This window comes from Nestor notabilis, unplaced genomic scaffold (genome assembly GCF_000696875.1).
Source record: "Nestor notabilis isolate BGI_N333 unplaced genomic scaffold, ASM69687v1 scaffold162, whole genome shotgun sequence".
Classification (NCBI taxonomy): Eukaryota; Metazoa; Chordata; class Aves; order Psittaciformes; family Psittacidae; genus Nestor; species Nestor notabilis.
In genome coordinates, this window is record NW_009918515.1 from 49,409 (window position 1) to 63,403 (window position 13,995).

Below are 13,995 nucleotides of genomic sequence, written 5' to 3' on the forward strand. Positions count from 1 at the left end.
ACTACAAATATATATATAAATCAGGTGTTTTGAATGTAAAATAAACTGCTAATTTCTTAACAGATCTGACACATTCCATTGTGAAAGCTGTTCCTTTAATGAACAAATATTTAAACTGAAAGAATGCTACTGCAGACTGAACGGAAAAAAATAATGGCCAAAAATCCTATTTCCAAGAATAACTCTAACCACTGTAAGATTTCTTACATGGGCTGGGGAAAAAAAAAAAAAAATCCAAGAAGACAAACCTAAACCAAGAGAAAAATATCACTTTGATTTTAGTTCTAAACCTTTTTTAATTGGCCTCATACAACACACATTTTTGTGATCTTTTCCTCATTATATCTGCCTTATCTTATAATCTCCAAGAGAAAATAAATGGTATTTGCAGAAAGAGCAGAAACGGATGAGGAAAGTAACAAACTGGGTATAATCTTGGGAAACTATGAAGTGATTCATCTCATGAAAAAACATCCAAGAGACTTTATGAAAAATAAATCTCAGGCAATTTGACATCTAGAAGCAGAGGTAATGTTAGGTCATCTCTCTTCTGTTACAGCTGAATCCCATGCTGAGTTCCAGGAAACAGAGAGCAAGAATAGAAAAGGGGATGGGCTTTTCCTATGGATGAGTTAGGAATAATAAGGGGGGGTTTTGCTTGATTACGTGTTGATAAAGGTTTAATGGTATGTGTCTGTATAGACTATAAGGAAGAAGAGAATAGAAGGTGAACATAATTAAGTTCTTTAAAGAAGCAGGAACTAAAGAGATGTAAACAGCTGTAGTATTTCCCATATTTCAGTCTGGGAAATAACTGAAGTGGTGAACTACAGTCTATTATGTGATCTTCCAAGAGATGCAGGCAAAGGCCCAGGAACTGTAAATGTAAAAGCAGACAGGTTAAAATCTGAGTTAATGTGGGATGTGGGTCAATCATATACTAGCAGGGAGATGAGTAGCCAGTGGTTTTTTTTCAGCTCTGAATTTTATTTTTTGTATATGCAAGAATTTAGCACACACTGAAACTATCAGGGAAAATATATGCATTATTCATGCCACTTCTGGTAGACATGCACAGGACTGGAAGTAATATTGGAGGAAATAGAGGTCTCAAAGAAAGACACTAATCTCAGAGACCTCAGAGTGTCATTGTAATTTTTTTTAAGGATTCTGTTATGATAGTAGTTAGGTTTGCAGAAAACTATTTCTGTGCTATTCAGATAAACAGTGTCACAGAAGACCATTTCTTCCCCAGGAAATGAAAAGTGAACACCCATCAGAATTGGAGCAAGCCATATAGGAGCAAGTGGAGGGAGCTCCACGATGCTGCTTTACATGTGATTATCAACAGCCTGAACATAACAAATGTTCTAGATTTCATGACAGAATTTACCTTGTGTTGTGGTCAGCAGAGCTGGCAAATCATTTTAAATAGGAAACAATATCAACCCCATTCATTGCTTGAAAAAGACTTCTTATCTACTATTATCTGCCAGTTTGCCTTCTCATTCTCAGCTATCACCAAGCTCCATAACTACTAATGTTCATTTCTCCTTGATTCTCGTGCTCAGCTCCAAAATAATTTATTAGGAGTTACACATGCTTATCAAAGACAGACAGAATTCATGCAGAAATTAATGGTAATCTACAGAAGTTGCTATATATCATTATATAATGCATGCCAACACTGCTGTCACAATAGCTGAATTGCCTCATCCTTTGTCAATCAGCCTAAAGCATTAATGTAGTGCAAAGATTATTTTTGCTGTTCTGACAATAAAGTTCTGGCTGTAATACACTGCTAATAAGTGATAACTTCTCAGGGATAGTCAATCACCAATCATTTTATGATAGTCAATCTGACTGCCCCCATTTTACTTTTTGAACATTAGCAGAAGTGACTCGATCCAAGAATGATACCTGATCTTAATAAACATGAATCCTTTACAAACATGATGATCCTGAAGCAGAGTACTTTAGTCTATGCCAGCAGCAGGACAGAAATCGAGACTAGCTTATAAGACTTGCAGCCTGTTTTGCTGCCCGTTCTCTTCAGAGTAAAATATCAACACTGATTATCATTATTTGCCTTACAGTAATGTTATCAGCTCCACCAATTGTCATTGATACTGGTGATGACAAGGAGCACCAAGGACCAGCTGGACATGAACAGGACAACTCCAAAGTGGGCCCACCTGAGTGGGGGATCTCACAGAACTGTCCCTCTGCCTCCAAGACACTCTCCTGTGGGACTCTCCAAAGGTCTAACATTGAGAGAATTAATGAAGAAACACCATCTACTATGTATTTGAGAAAATTATATTTCTCTGGCTTCTAACTAGAAGCTTAGCCTCAAAAACAGTGAGAAGTGCCTGTATTCAGCCTTTGGGACACACTGGCATGGTGGCAAATAAACCACTTTGGGACTCACTTCATTTGAGAAGTAAGTTATGCTTGAAAAGACATTGGAAAGAAACATTGAAATGTATGTGAACTCTGACCTGAGTCACAATTTTGCAATAACCTCTTCTGGTTTGAAATCTGTTCCCAGTTGCTTTTCCGAAGCCTGTCACTTGAAGGCTGGATTGATATAATGCATTCATCTTGGTGGTCTCCTAAATCTCCAAGCTGTGCTTTCAAAGTATAGTAGTATATATGGGACGAAGAGGTAACCTGATGATCTAGTGAAAGAAATTCTGGGCAATGATGGGCAAGCCAAATCTGAAGGAAGGCTGAAGAAAGAAATCAGAAGGTTTGGACAACATACACTGGATCTAAAAAGGAAGAGCTGCCAAGAAACAGGATAGACATTACAAGTCTTTTACATCCTAGAAATAAGATGACATGAGCTACAGTACAGTAGGCTAGAAAGTGTTAATAAATCAATAAAAATAATTCACAAGAACCACCAGAGAACAGAATTGTCAGTCATTGATCAATTCCATAATATACTCTATGTCATCAAATGCAGGGGGTTTGCTTTTACCTAAAGGCCAAACTTTATAGTTCACCTTGGTGTCTCGTTTCTATCATAGGGTATTTGCCAGTGCTGATCTAAGCTTTCGGTGTAATGCCTTGGAACTACTTTGGGGTGACTCCTGTGCATGCAGTCAGTCTGAAGGCATCTGAAGTAAAGCTTAGAAAAATTACCTTTTCAACATGACGCACTCCAGAAATAATATTTTCTCTTTATAAATATAAATCCTAGGAACCAGTACTCAAAAAGGCAGAAGGAGGGAGGGTGGTAGCATCACTGCACTAGAATCAGGGAAATCAACCCACACCAACTTGCACTTTGGCTGGTGTAATATCAGTATGAGACCCTTGAGCATTTTTTGCCATCTCTAACTGGAGCAAGTAGGCTCTGTCCCCTGGAGAAATATTAATTTAAGACCCGTGGCATTTCCATCAATTTCAAATTCAAAACTCTGGGTCCTAACTACAATAGACTCCTAAAGACAAATTCAAGAAGCTGTACTTTGAAAAATGATGCTATTACTTGCAAAAAAGAGGACCTGACTGGTATGAACAAGGCAAAAGCAGTAATGTGCACCCCTGGGGTTGGGGAAAATGGAGGATGAATTGTTGTTATTAAGTGGACAATCCCAAAATCACTCTAGTAATTTCTCTGCAGTCATTTTGGGAATTTCATTTAACACTGTATTTATTCATCTGACGGGCATGCCAACTGCTTTTCTGAGTGACAGGAAACAACAGATTACTGTAATCTCTGACTAGCTGAATATGAAAAATATATCAAATGGAGAGAAGGAAAAATAAAGATGGAGGAAAGAAATACTGTAAATAACACAGAACTTCATTTTCTTCCCATCCCTCCCCAGACTGAATTGCTTTTCATTTCAGGGTGCAGCCCTATGGACGCAATTTACCATGAACTTTTCAGCGTTGGTGGTAATATCACTTATTGGTTTAGAGGTAGTTCAAAAACAAGTTATGATGAGTACACAAAATTTACAGCTATACCCACAGAAAATGTAGCTCCTTGTTACAGAAGTTGTAACTCTATCAAGTAAAGCTGTAAAATGCACACTGCCAGCGTGACAATGCTAGTAAGAGGCATAAGGTTTTTGATATGACAGTCATGCAGACCCTTTTACAGACCAAATAACACATATTTAGTAGTATGGATTAATGTATTCAGCCAGACAAGAGAGGCTTTCCCAGGAAAAGCAATTACTGCTGGTGCAATCTGCAACTGCTCTAAGAGGGTCTCTAAGCTAATTTCTGTCTATGCAGCAGTTACAGCAGCCCACCTGTTCCAGCCCGGTCTGAGAGCAGAAAGCACAGATTAACCACCCAAAATGCATTTAAGGTTCATATTTTAATCTAACAAAAAGCCTAAGAGAAAAGGTTCAAGTGCAAAAACTTTCCACCAACTCAGAGAACAATAAAAAAGACAAAACTATGTATTCGATCCACAGAGCCTTGCAGCAGAACCTGAAGCTGCCAAACGCAGGCTATGACAGATGGCCATGGGACCAAACTTGGAAAGCAAAGGCTTTCAAGGAAGATGGCTGTGGCTCTAAAACAAACTAGCAATTGGTGTGATTGTGTCTCCTGAGCAAGTTCTAGCCAATGCGTCTACGTGTGCAACCATGCACGCATGTGTGACTGTGTGTGTACGCTGGCATGTTGCTTCCCTGCAGCATTAATAGCCTCGGGTCAGCTCAGTTCTGCACATCCCTGCCAGAGCAACTATGCTGGGCAAGAGCTCAAACAGCTAAAATCACTGATTGCCATAGCCATTAGAAGCCCCTTGTGTAGAAACAATTATATGAGCAAAATTCCGTTTTCACTGGCAGAGTGAAAACTCTGGTGTATTTTATACACCGGTACAAAGTGTACCTTAGCTGTCTTCAGCACATCAAAACTAGTAACACTGCAAAGGACACCTTGAATCTCTGTGAGAAATAGATTGCAGGAATAAACTCAGGAGGGTGACACTGAACTTCTATGATGGAGGGATCTTAACTGTTAAACAGGAGTAGCTCTTTAATATGCTATCATATGAGTACATGACAGGGCACTGCTCTCCCAGCTGGTGAAATAGAACACCAAGAAGACACTTTGATAAGCTATTAATGCAAACCAGCTCATCCTTCATTTAGCAACCATTACTGACAAAATCTGAAATCACATCATGGTAACAGAATTCAGTTCTCATCCAGAGTAAGAGCAGTAAGTTCTTCCTTCTTTCCCCTGTCCGTAAACCTCACTCATCTGCTCATTACACTTGTCTACCTTTCTTATCTTCCCCAGCGGTAGAGTCTCATTCAAGAAGCTATTACACCAAACCTCTCTGCTCTATTCTTTACCCGTCCAAGGAATACTCCGTTCACTTTGCCATTTAACTAGAACAAAACTCCACTGATAGAAGATCTATCAGGCTGGCTAACTGCAAAACTTAGGTTTGGCTCTGTTTTTCAGCTGGTCTCAAGTCAATTTTCACAGTGTCGTGTCTCTGATTTGGACAGGTGTTGTTCACACTTTTCACATGGAAAACACAACTGGCACCTTCTTGTTGTTAGTCTAACATTATCTAATATAAACCTCCCCTTAGCTAGCATTAAAAATATCCTCAAGAGGGTGGGAGAAATCCCTGGAAATTACATATAACCAAGGTGGATAGCAAATCTATGACACTAGGCACCTTTTCCAGCATAACCTGTAAGCTCTGTTCAACAGACCAATCCAGCCCATGACTCTGCATCATAGACGTTTATTTCTACCAGCCCAGATTCTTTAGGGATTGACTTTTGATGGCACAGCTCACTGGCAGATAGTAATCTCTTCTCAAGTCCCTTAGCCTTTTTTTTTTAAAGCAGAGCTGCCACACAGGCAGCACTGCTTGACTCATCACATCGAGGCTCTGTGAGGAGTAGATTTAATTCCTTTGTATAGAATACTCGATAGATTTATCCTGGCACTTGACTTTTCCCTCATGAGACAGCATCAGAGTTGTGACAGCTTTAAAAACCTAAGCTAATTCCATATACACAGAAGCAAAAAGGCTGAGCTGGCAGGATTTACTCTAGTGAGGACACACATCATCTGCGCTCCCTTCTCTCCTGTAGGTTCATAACAGCCTGAGTGGTTTGCAGCTTATGCTGAGGGTTCTTTCTTCTCCCAGGCAAGAAGGGAGTTGGAAAGAAGAGGTCAGTGGGGACTCTAGTGATAATTTCTTTAGTGAGGTCCATTTCAGTAATATAAGATGTGCTCCTGGAGTTGCTCATTTGGTGGTTAAAGTCTTTGGCAGGATTTTTATCTTCAAGTGTATGCCTGAGGCTCCCAGGGAGGTCTAGGATAGTTAGTAGAACACAGAAGGGCTGGGGAATGGGAAACAACAACCCACCAGACAAATCTCTCTCAGAAGTGTAATAAACAATGTGATTGTCATTAAAAATGTTATGTAGCCAATGCTTCTGTAATATTTCCAAGAAAATACATCCCTGAAAATTCATATAGCAGAAGCAGAAAAATATTTGGAGGAATATATAGCATGTTTAGTTTTACTTCCATTATTATCACTATTATTATTACATGATTACTAAGGCTGAAATGATGTAAACTGAGCAACTGATATAAAGTTGTGCCTTAGAAGGGATATAAATGATAAATGACTATGAAACAGATGACCTTTTCCTAATAAAATATCCTATGAATTTCTAAGCTATAACAATGAATTAGATCCCAAAGGAAAAGAGAGGATGGAGGTCATGGATGTGTCAGAAATTAAATACTAAAGCAACATTCTGTCACAGTGAGTTCCAGTTTATGTAGCTTTTTAGTCTTTCTAGGACCCAGTTCTTCCCAGAAAGAAGAACAAACATCTCTGAAGTCAGCTGAATACACCATGCAAGTTCACAGTCTGGTACCTTCTGTTTTGAAATGAAGCCCAGTGCTATTCTCCAAGTTTCTCTTCATAGTGTGATTCTGCATCCATCACTAACAGAGGCAAAACCTAAACCTTCCCAGGTTGATCACTAGCTTTACTTATTTTTAGTATTTCATATGAAAACTGCAGTGCTTTTTTGAAGTCTTTCTTACTTTCCATATGTGGAAAGAAACTTCTATGAAAGCACCCAACATATTCTTTGCCTTCTTTGTGCTTTTTTTATTAGTTCTTCAAGTTTCAGAACAAGATCTCTCATGATTGGTACAGGTCCCTCCTATAATTATTCCTAACATGTTTGACAACTATGCCATTGCTATAGTTGAAATGGTATGTGCCTTATTTTACATCCAGATAGCACGTCACATAGCCTCATATTTCACAGAATCATGGGATGGTTTGGGTTGGAAGGGACTTTAAAGATCATCTAATTCCAACCCCCTGCCACGGTCAGGGACAATTTCTGCATGTTATGTTTGTTTACCTCAGATACGTATAAGGTCTGTAGCCTCCCCCTATTTTTATTCATATCTGGGATATTTCATTTGTGGAAACTTCCACTCATTTCAGCAGAGTTCTACCACAGAACTTCTGGCAAAAAGAAAAAAAAAGGATACTGATTTAGTTTATACTAGTTTTTTCAGGTTAAGTGACAAAATGGTATAGGATAATATGATCCAAATTTATTTCTTCAATATCAACACAGCATTGATGAGTTTTTCAGTTACAATAGGGAAAAAAAATATCTGAACTGTTACAATGTATTTTTCTTTTGTCTAGTGCTCATCACTATACTGTGAGATTCTTCAATGTTCATGACACAAAGGCTCTTCTCTCCCTCAGAATTCATTTTAGATGAAGCCATTAGATCTCACAGTTGCAGTTTAATGTAGGGATTTTAGGTCATCTCACAACTTACCCTTTTCAAAGAACAGTTTTAATCTTCATACAGTACTTGAATATACTTTTTATAATTATGTCTCAAGTGTTATTGCAGCTATATTTCAGATTTTACGTATGTAAGAAAATGCTATATTATTTTAATACTGACGGTAGAGTAAAATTCTATTCAGTATTCACATTTCAGAAAGCACAATCAAATATCCAGGAACACTATTAGACTTGCCTAGCTTAAAGTTTGAAACTGCTAATGGGTTTTAAATTGATGTCATAATGCTGCAATTTAAATACATGATGTTCATTAATTTTGCCAGAACACTTCGTAGAGTAGGAGTGGTATGAAAGAAAGGAGGAAGGTTTTATTTTCTATACCTGCTTCTTTTTATCTACTTGCCCTTTTTTGTTGCACAAGAAGAATCATCACATCAGCTGGGCGTGAGGGGTGAAGTTTATTTAAACGACAATAGGTTTCAATTACGTAACTACTGTGGAGTTGTAGCAAAGTGATATTTTCTATGAAAATACTGGGAATGGGATAAAAGTAACTAACACATGGTAGGCATGACATTTCTTAAAGATGGATTTCAGGGAGCTTATCACTAAAAATCCATAGTTACAAAGTGGAGGAAATGAGGGACTGAAAGGTCATCTTGACGATACACCTCCTTTTCACTGAAAGGTCAAAATTCATGTACTTGAATGAGAGAGAAATATTGCAAAACAGGCAGCCATAGTCTTTTGCAAATCTCATGGAGTCCTCTCAGACATGGACATGGAGAAGAGAAACAACATCCCATTGTAGATGGCTACCAAGGGATCCTCTTCTCTTAAAGGAAGGGAAAGCAAACATTGGATGGAAATTTTCTAGGTAAAGATTCATCTATTTCAGAAATATCTGAAAAGTCAAACTAAAATGTTTCTAGACATAATGGGCCAGTATAGTACAACACTTCATATCTATTTATGTTTCAAATATAGTATGTTTACTGTACATGAAGTAATTTTTTTTCCAAAGCCGTTGCTATAGCTACAAATCAAGGAAACCATAGCAACAACCCTGTATCATGTACAGCCTGAATTAGGGATTAAGTTGTGTCTCTCTTTGCATTTTATATTAAATACTCCTGTACAACCTAGTTATAGTAATCTTAAATTTTTTTAATACTTTTTAATAATACAAATTCCATAGTACTATACTGTCAGACACACAACACACTTGAAATATGACTTTACAGCATCATTCTGATCACACCTAATAATAAATACGGCGGTGTTTTTTTTCTTGAGATAAACACAAATGTTCATATCACCATATATCCTGATCTTCCTTAATACAAATCATTGATCATTTCACCTTTAACCACCAAGTAATTGATTTTCTATCATGTCGTAAGGTTTTCAAGTTTCATCCTACTGAGCCGTACCCCAAAAGAAATCAGCTCCTCCTAACTTCATCTTTTTTCCTATGGATTAAAGCCTTGGTTTGGTTTTTGGTTTTTTTTTTTCCCACAGGAAGCACATATGCAGGGGAGAGACAGGAAAGGCAGAGTACTAGTTCACCTACATTTTCTAGCTTCCCTGTCATGTCAGATGACTGGTTGGGTTGGTGGTAAATGACTCTAATTGTTTTGTTGACCTTGTACATGTACTTTTTAAGTACACTGAGAAGTTGGGATTGGAAAGCCTCGGCATGCTGCATGCAGCCATGCTTCAGAGGAAGCCCAAGAGGAACATGTAAAGGAAAACAGAGAATAAATGTGAAGAAAAGAAGGAAAAGGATGTTGGAAGTGGCTGAGAAACAGAAGGGAGTGCTATCAGACAGCAGGAGACATGTATGACCCAGCGGTACGACAGGCTTCAAAAGACACACTAGAAGACTATGAACACATTCAACAGGTGTGCAAAGATTCTCTCACCAAAAGAGAAATCAGAAAGACAAAATTCATGTCTTTAGAAGCCTTCTCTCCTATCTCCCCTTCCATCACATAATTTTCTGATAATTCATTATGGTATAGTTTCCTTACCTTTTGGTCCTTGCCCATTGATGAGATGGGCTGTGCTCCACTTTACAAAAACCTTGCCATGTTTGTTTAGGGCATTAGCTGTACTAGACCTTCTGCTTATGTCCTGGCTTCATCTGTTACAGTTTTTTTTTTTCTCCTTCCTAGTAACAGGTGCAGTGCTGTGTTTTGGGTTTAGTCTGACCACAGATAACACACTGATGTTTTAGTTCTTGCTAAGTAATGCTTACCCTGATGAAGGACTTTTCAGTCTCATGCTCTGACAGTGAGGAGGGGGCACAAGAAGCCAGGAGAAAGCAGAGACAGGACACCTGACCCAAACTAGTCAAAGGGGTATTCCATGCCACAGCACGTCATGCCCAGTATATAAACTGGGGGTAGTTACCCAGATCGCTGTTTGGGTCGGGCTGGGTATCGGTCAGCAGGTGGTGAGCAATTGTATTGTGCATCACTTGCATTTATTGCGTTTTTTCCTTTCTTCTTTTAGTTTTACATTCTCTCCCTTTGTTACATCCCTTATCATTAGTAGTAATAGTCTTCTGTCATATTTTAGTTATTGGACTGTTCTTATCTCAACCTGTGGAGTTTACATTCATCAGCAGAATGCTGGAAACATACACTGTGCCCCAACCTCACTGCCCAGAACACTATCCTGGGCCTTGAGAAACAAGTCTTATGGCAACACAGCACCGCAGAAAGAACTGAGTCAGACAAGGGGACTCATTTCCAGAATAACCTCATAGACACTTGGGCCAAAAAGCACAGCATTGATTGAGTATATCACATCCCCTATCATGCACCAGCCTCTGAGAAAATCAAACAGTACAATGGACTGCTAAAAGCTACATTGAGAGCAATGGGTGGTGAGACTTTCAAACATTGGAAAACATTTTTAGTAAAAGCCACCTGGTTAGTCAACAGTAGGGGATCTGCCAACAGGGCTGACCCAGCCCAGTCAGAAATTCTATGTAATGTAGAGGGGGATACAGTTCCTGTGGTGTGCACAGTCTGCTGGGGAAGACAGCCTGGGTTATTCTTACTTCAGCAAACACACTTGTGGTACTTGGGGGGTAAACGTGGGAAGATGGGGAAGTCTGGTGTGTACCTCATGGAGATTTAATTTTGGGTGAAAACAGCCAATGAACCCAATTATATGCTGTTGACTCCTATATAACACTTCTACAGCAGCTAAATACCCATCTCCACCTTTCTGGACTTTGAAAAGAAAATATGTGCTGTCATGATCATCAGCAGAGAGTAAAGTCATGGGAAAATCAGGCAGCAGCAGCGGGAGTCTCCCAGTACTGTCATCGGATCACAACTGACTGAAGTCAACTTCCCTCCGATCATCACCCCAACAAAGAATGAACTTTGATGAAATCAGATGAGCTCAGCGGTGACCAGATGAGTTCAGCGGCAGCATCAGCAGGCAACAATCCAACATTACACACCGTCTCTCCTGCCCTGAAAAACTGTTACAAGAGATGGAGCCCGGGATTGTGAACTGAATGCCATATCTTACATACCATAGCTGCATAAAAAAAACCCTAAAAAAGAATATCTTAATCCTGTGAAATGAACATAAATTCAATGTCTTTGGCATTTACAGAGAAATGAGAGATCTGTGGTTTTAATCTCCATGGTTTCATTCTCAAATCTCAATTTGAGAATTGCTGGTCATTTTAATAAAAATAGTATACAAAAGCTTATTTTATAAAGCAATCTGTGTTACAAAAATTGTAGTCTGAGAAAGCTGTGAGTGTGAGTTAGGAACATGAGCAGTGTAAAAGCTTTGCACATGGGCTGCACAATGAAACTTCCCTCACACAGGGAATAATTAAGTGAAAAGATAGTGCATTCACGATTAGCAAGGCATGTTCAGTTTCTTCATTACAATTTTAATTAGCAAATATTAATGTAATCTGCAAATACAAGGGGGAAAACAATTAAAATTACTAACTCTAAGGAGTCCTTCATGACCTCAGCTAAATTAAGACAAATGTCTTACTAATCAATACTGGTCACCAACTTTCAGGACATTCATTTCCATTTACTGTTAGAACTTCCAAGCGTGTTATCAAATTTAAGAATGAATTAAGGCTCCCACAAGCTAAATCTAACCTCTGATGAAGGCAATGGTGAATAAAAATAGATTAGCATGCTCCTCTCCTTTCCACTTATCAGTTCAGACTGATAGTGATCAAGTGACCATGGCAGCTCTACCTCATTCAGATTCCATGCCTGCCTCTGTGGCAATAATCCAGGGACACACAGAACACTATGCCCTCTCATTTTTAGTGTGTTGCTGGTCCTTTTCTACCTAAGATATGCTGCCTGGAGCCTTAGCCGTTTTGAACTCAACAGCAGCTCCCATTCATTTCACTGGTACTAGGATTCACAGCCTGACTCAAAGAGATTTCCTTTTGGGTGTTTGTCCTTTTTCTGCACTGTAGATAATGTACTTTGGCCCCCAATGTATTCAGTGCTGCATCTCATATGGGCAACAATTAAAAGCTACAGAAGTTTTAAAGAAGCTGCCTCCTAAAAACTATACCCTCTCTCATTCTGATTTTCATACTTAACACTCTAAAGGTAAAATAACACCTAACTTGTCCAATACACTTTTAGAACTGAATATGCTGAAGCAGTAAAGTGTTTTCATTATCTATAAAAGCTGCTATGTGAATGAATTTCATTCATGAATATAATAATTGTAATTTTATAATGAAAAATAAGTAGCAGGAAGTGGAAGTCTGATAGTATTTCTCATGACTGACAGTGCTACCAGAAACAATATTTAGAAAGGCTTAATTTTTGTTACCTTATTTTGCATCTGTTATAACAAGTATGCAGAAAGAGAGAGAAAAGTCTGGGGGAAAAGCACCACTACCACCAAAGCACAACCACTTCATTAGATATTCTGCCAACTACAACAATTTAAAGCAGGAGTCTCTGTAAAATCTTCTTTTATCACACAAGCAAGTATTTTCCAAATCAGATAGAGAGCAAAGCATTGTAAAATACAGACTGGAAATATGTACCTGGCTTTTGAATAGCAATCAAGTGTTAATGTAACAGTTTCACAAAAATTCAGTAATCTCTAGCTTTATATAATTTCTACACTCACATATGTTCATTTCACAAATGAATGTTCATTCACAAATGAATTCCCTTTTCCTCTTCCATGCACATACAAACACAAATAAACTACTTCTTTCCTGAGTCTCCCACACAAAATTAAACATTTTTAGAACTTTATTACAAACACGCAAAGGAAAATCTCCTTTAGAGTTAAAGAGACTGAAGGCTTGAAATCAATCTAAAGAAATTCTCTTGCTTGTATAAATACCAGTTTTTGTTGCAAACAGGCATGATTTTGAGGCTAGCTCACTGCTCTCTCCACTGCAGACATGAAAGAAATTTTAAACATTCAAAGATCACTTCTACGGTAGCACACTTTAAAAAAGACACTTTGCTCAGAAACATGGGTTGCTTTAAGTTTCTACACTAGGCAGGTTGGTAGAAAAGCTGTTACATGAGATCAGAGAAAGAGAAATCTTCTCATCCACTTTACTGTGCTCTTGATACCAGGGCTTACCTCTTGTGTTTTCACATTTATATATCCATAATGAGTTCTCAGAGGCTGCCTTTGGCCATTAGAAAATGGTATCCATTTGACACTGGTTTGTCCAAAGCAGTTCAGGATCAAAGGGAAAGTTACTTCATTTGTGAGACGAACAATAATCAGACAGAGGAATGCAGCAACGAAACTCACAGCAACAATGGACTTTCTCTGTAATGAAAACAAGAAAAAAATAATTTTTCAAGTTAAGACTTGGTTTTAATAAAAAATATATACTTTCTATTATAAGATAAAGGAAAAAAACTTTAGAAAGCTTTATGTGAAATTATTTTCATGATAGCCACCGTACAGCAGGAGCACAAGACAACAGGTGACCGGATCATTTTGTTTCAATTTTCATTTCAGAGTTTTTTAAAGTTTCTTTTAGAACTGGCTGGAAATGAATCCATTTTGATTAAAAAAAAAAAAAAAAAACCAAAACACAACAGCTTTTTTTTTAAGTTTCAAAAAACATCTATTCGTTTTAAATTTTATTTGTATTTGGAATGAAGGTTTTATGTAAACATCCACACTGAAGT

General features: G+C 38.1%; 1 protein-coding gene across 1 annotated transcript in view; it reads right to left on the reverse strand.

Annotated features, from left to right (window-relative positions):
* ST6GALNAC3 (ST6 (alpha-N-acetyl-neuraminyl-2,3-beta-galactosyl-1,3)-N-acetylgalactosaminide alpha-2,6-sialyltransferase 3) overlaps positions 1-13,627 on the reverse strand; it is a gene marked incomplete at both ends in the record, with an annotated part of 45,140 nt that extends 31,513 nt beyond the window's left edge. The window contains one exon of the mRNA XM_010009733.1: positions 13,433-13,627. Within this exon, the coding sequence (XP_010008035.1) occupies positions 13,433-13,627 (195 nt within the window). The remainder of the gene's footprint in view (positions 1-13,432) is intronic.
* Positions 13,628-13,995: the final 368 nt, after the last annotated feature.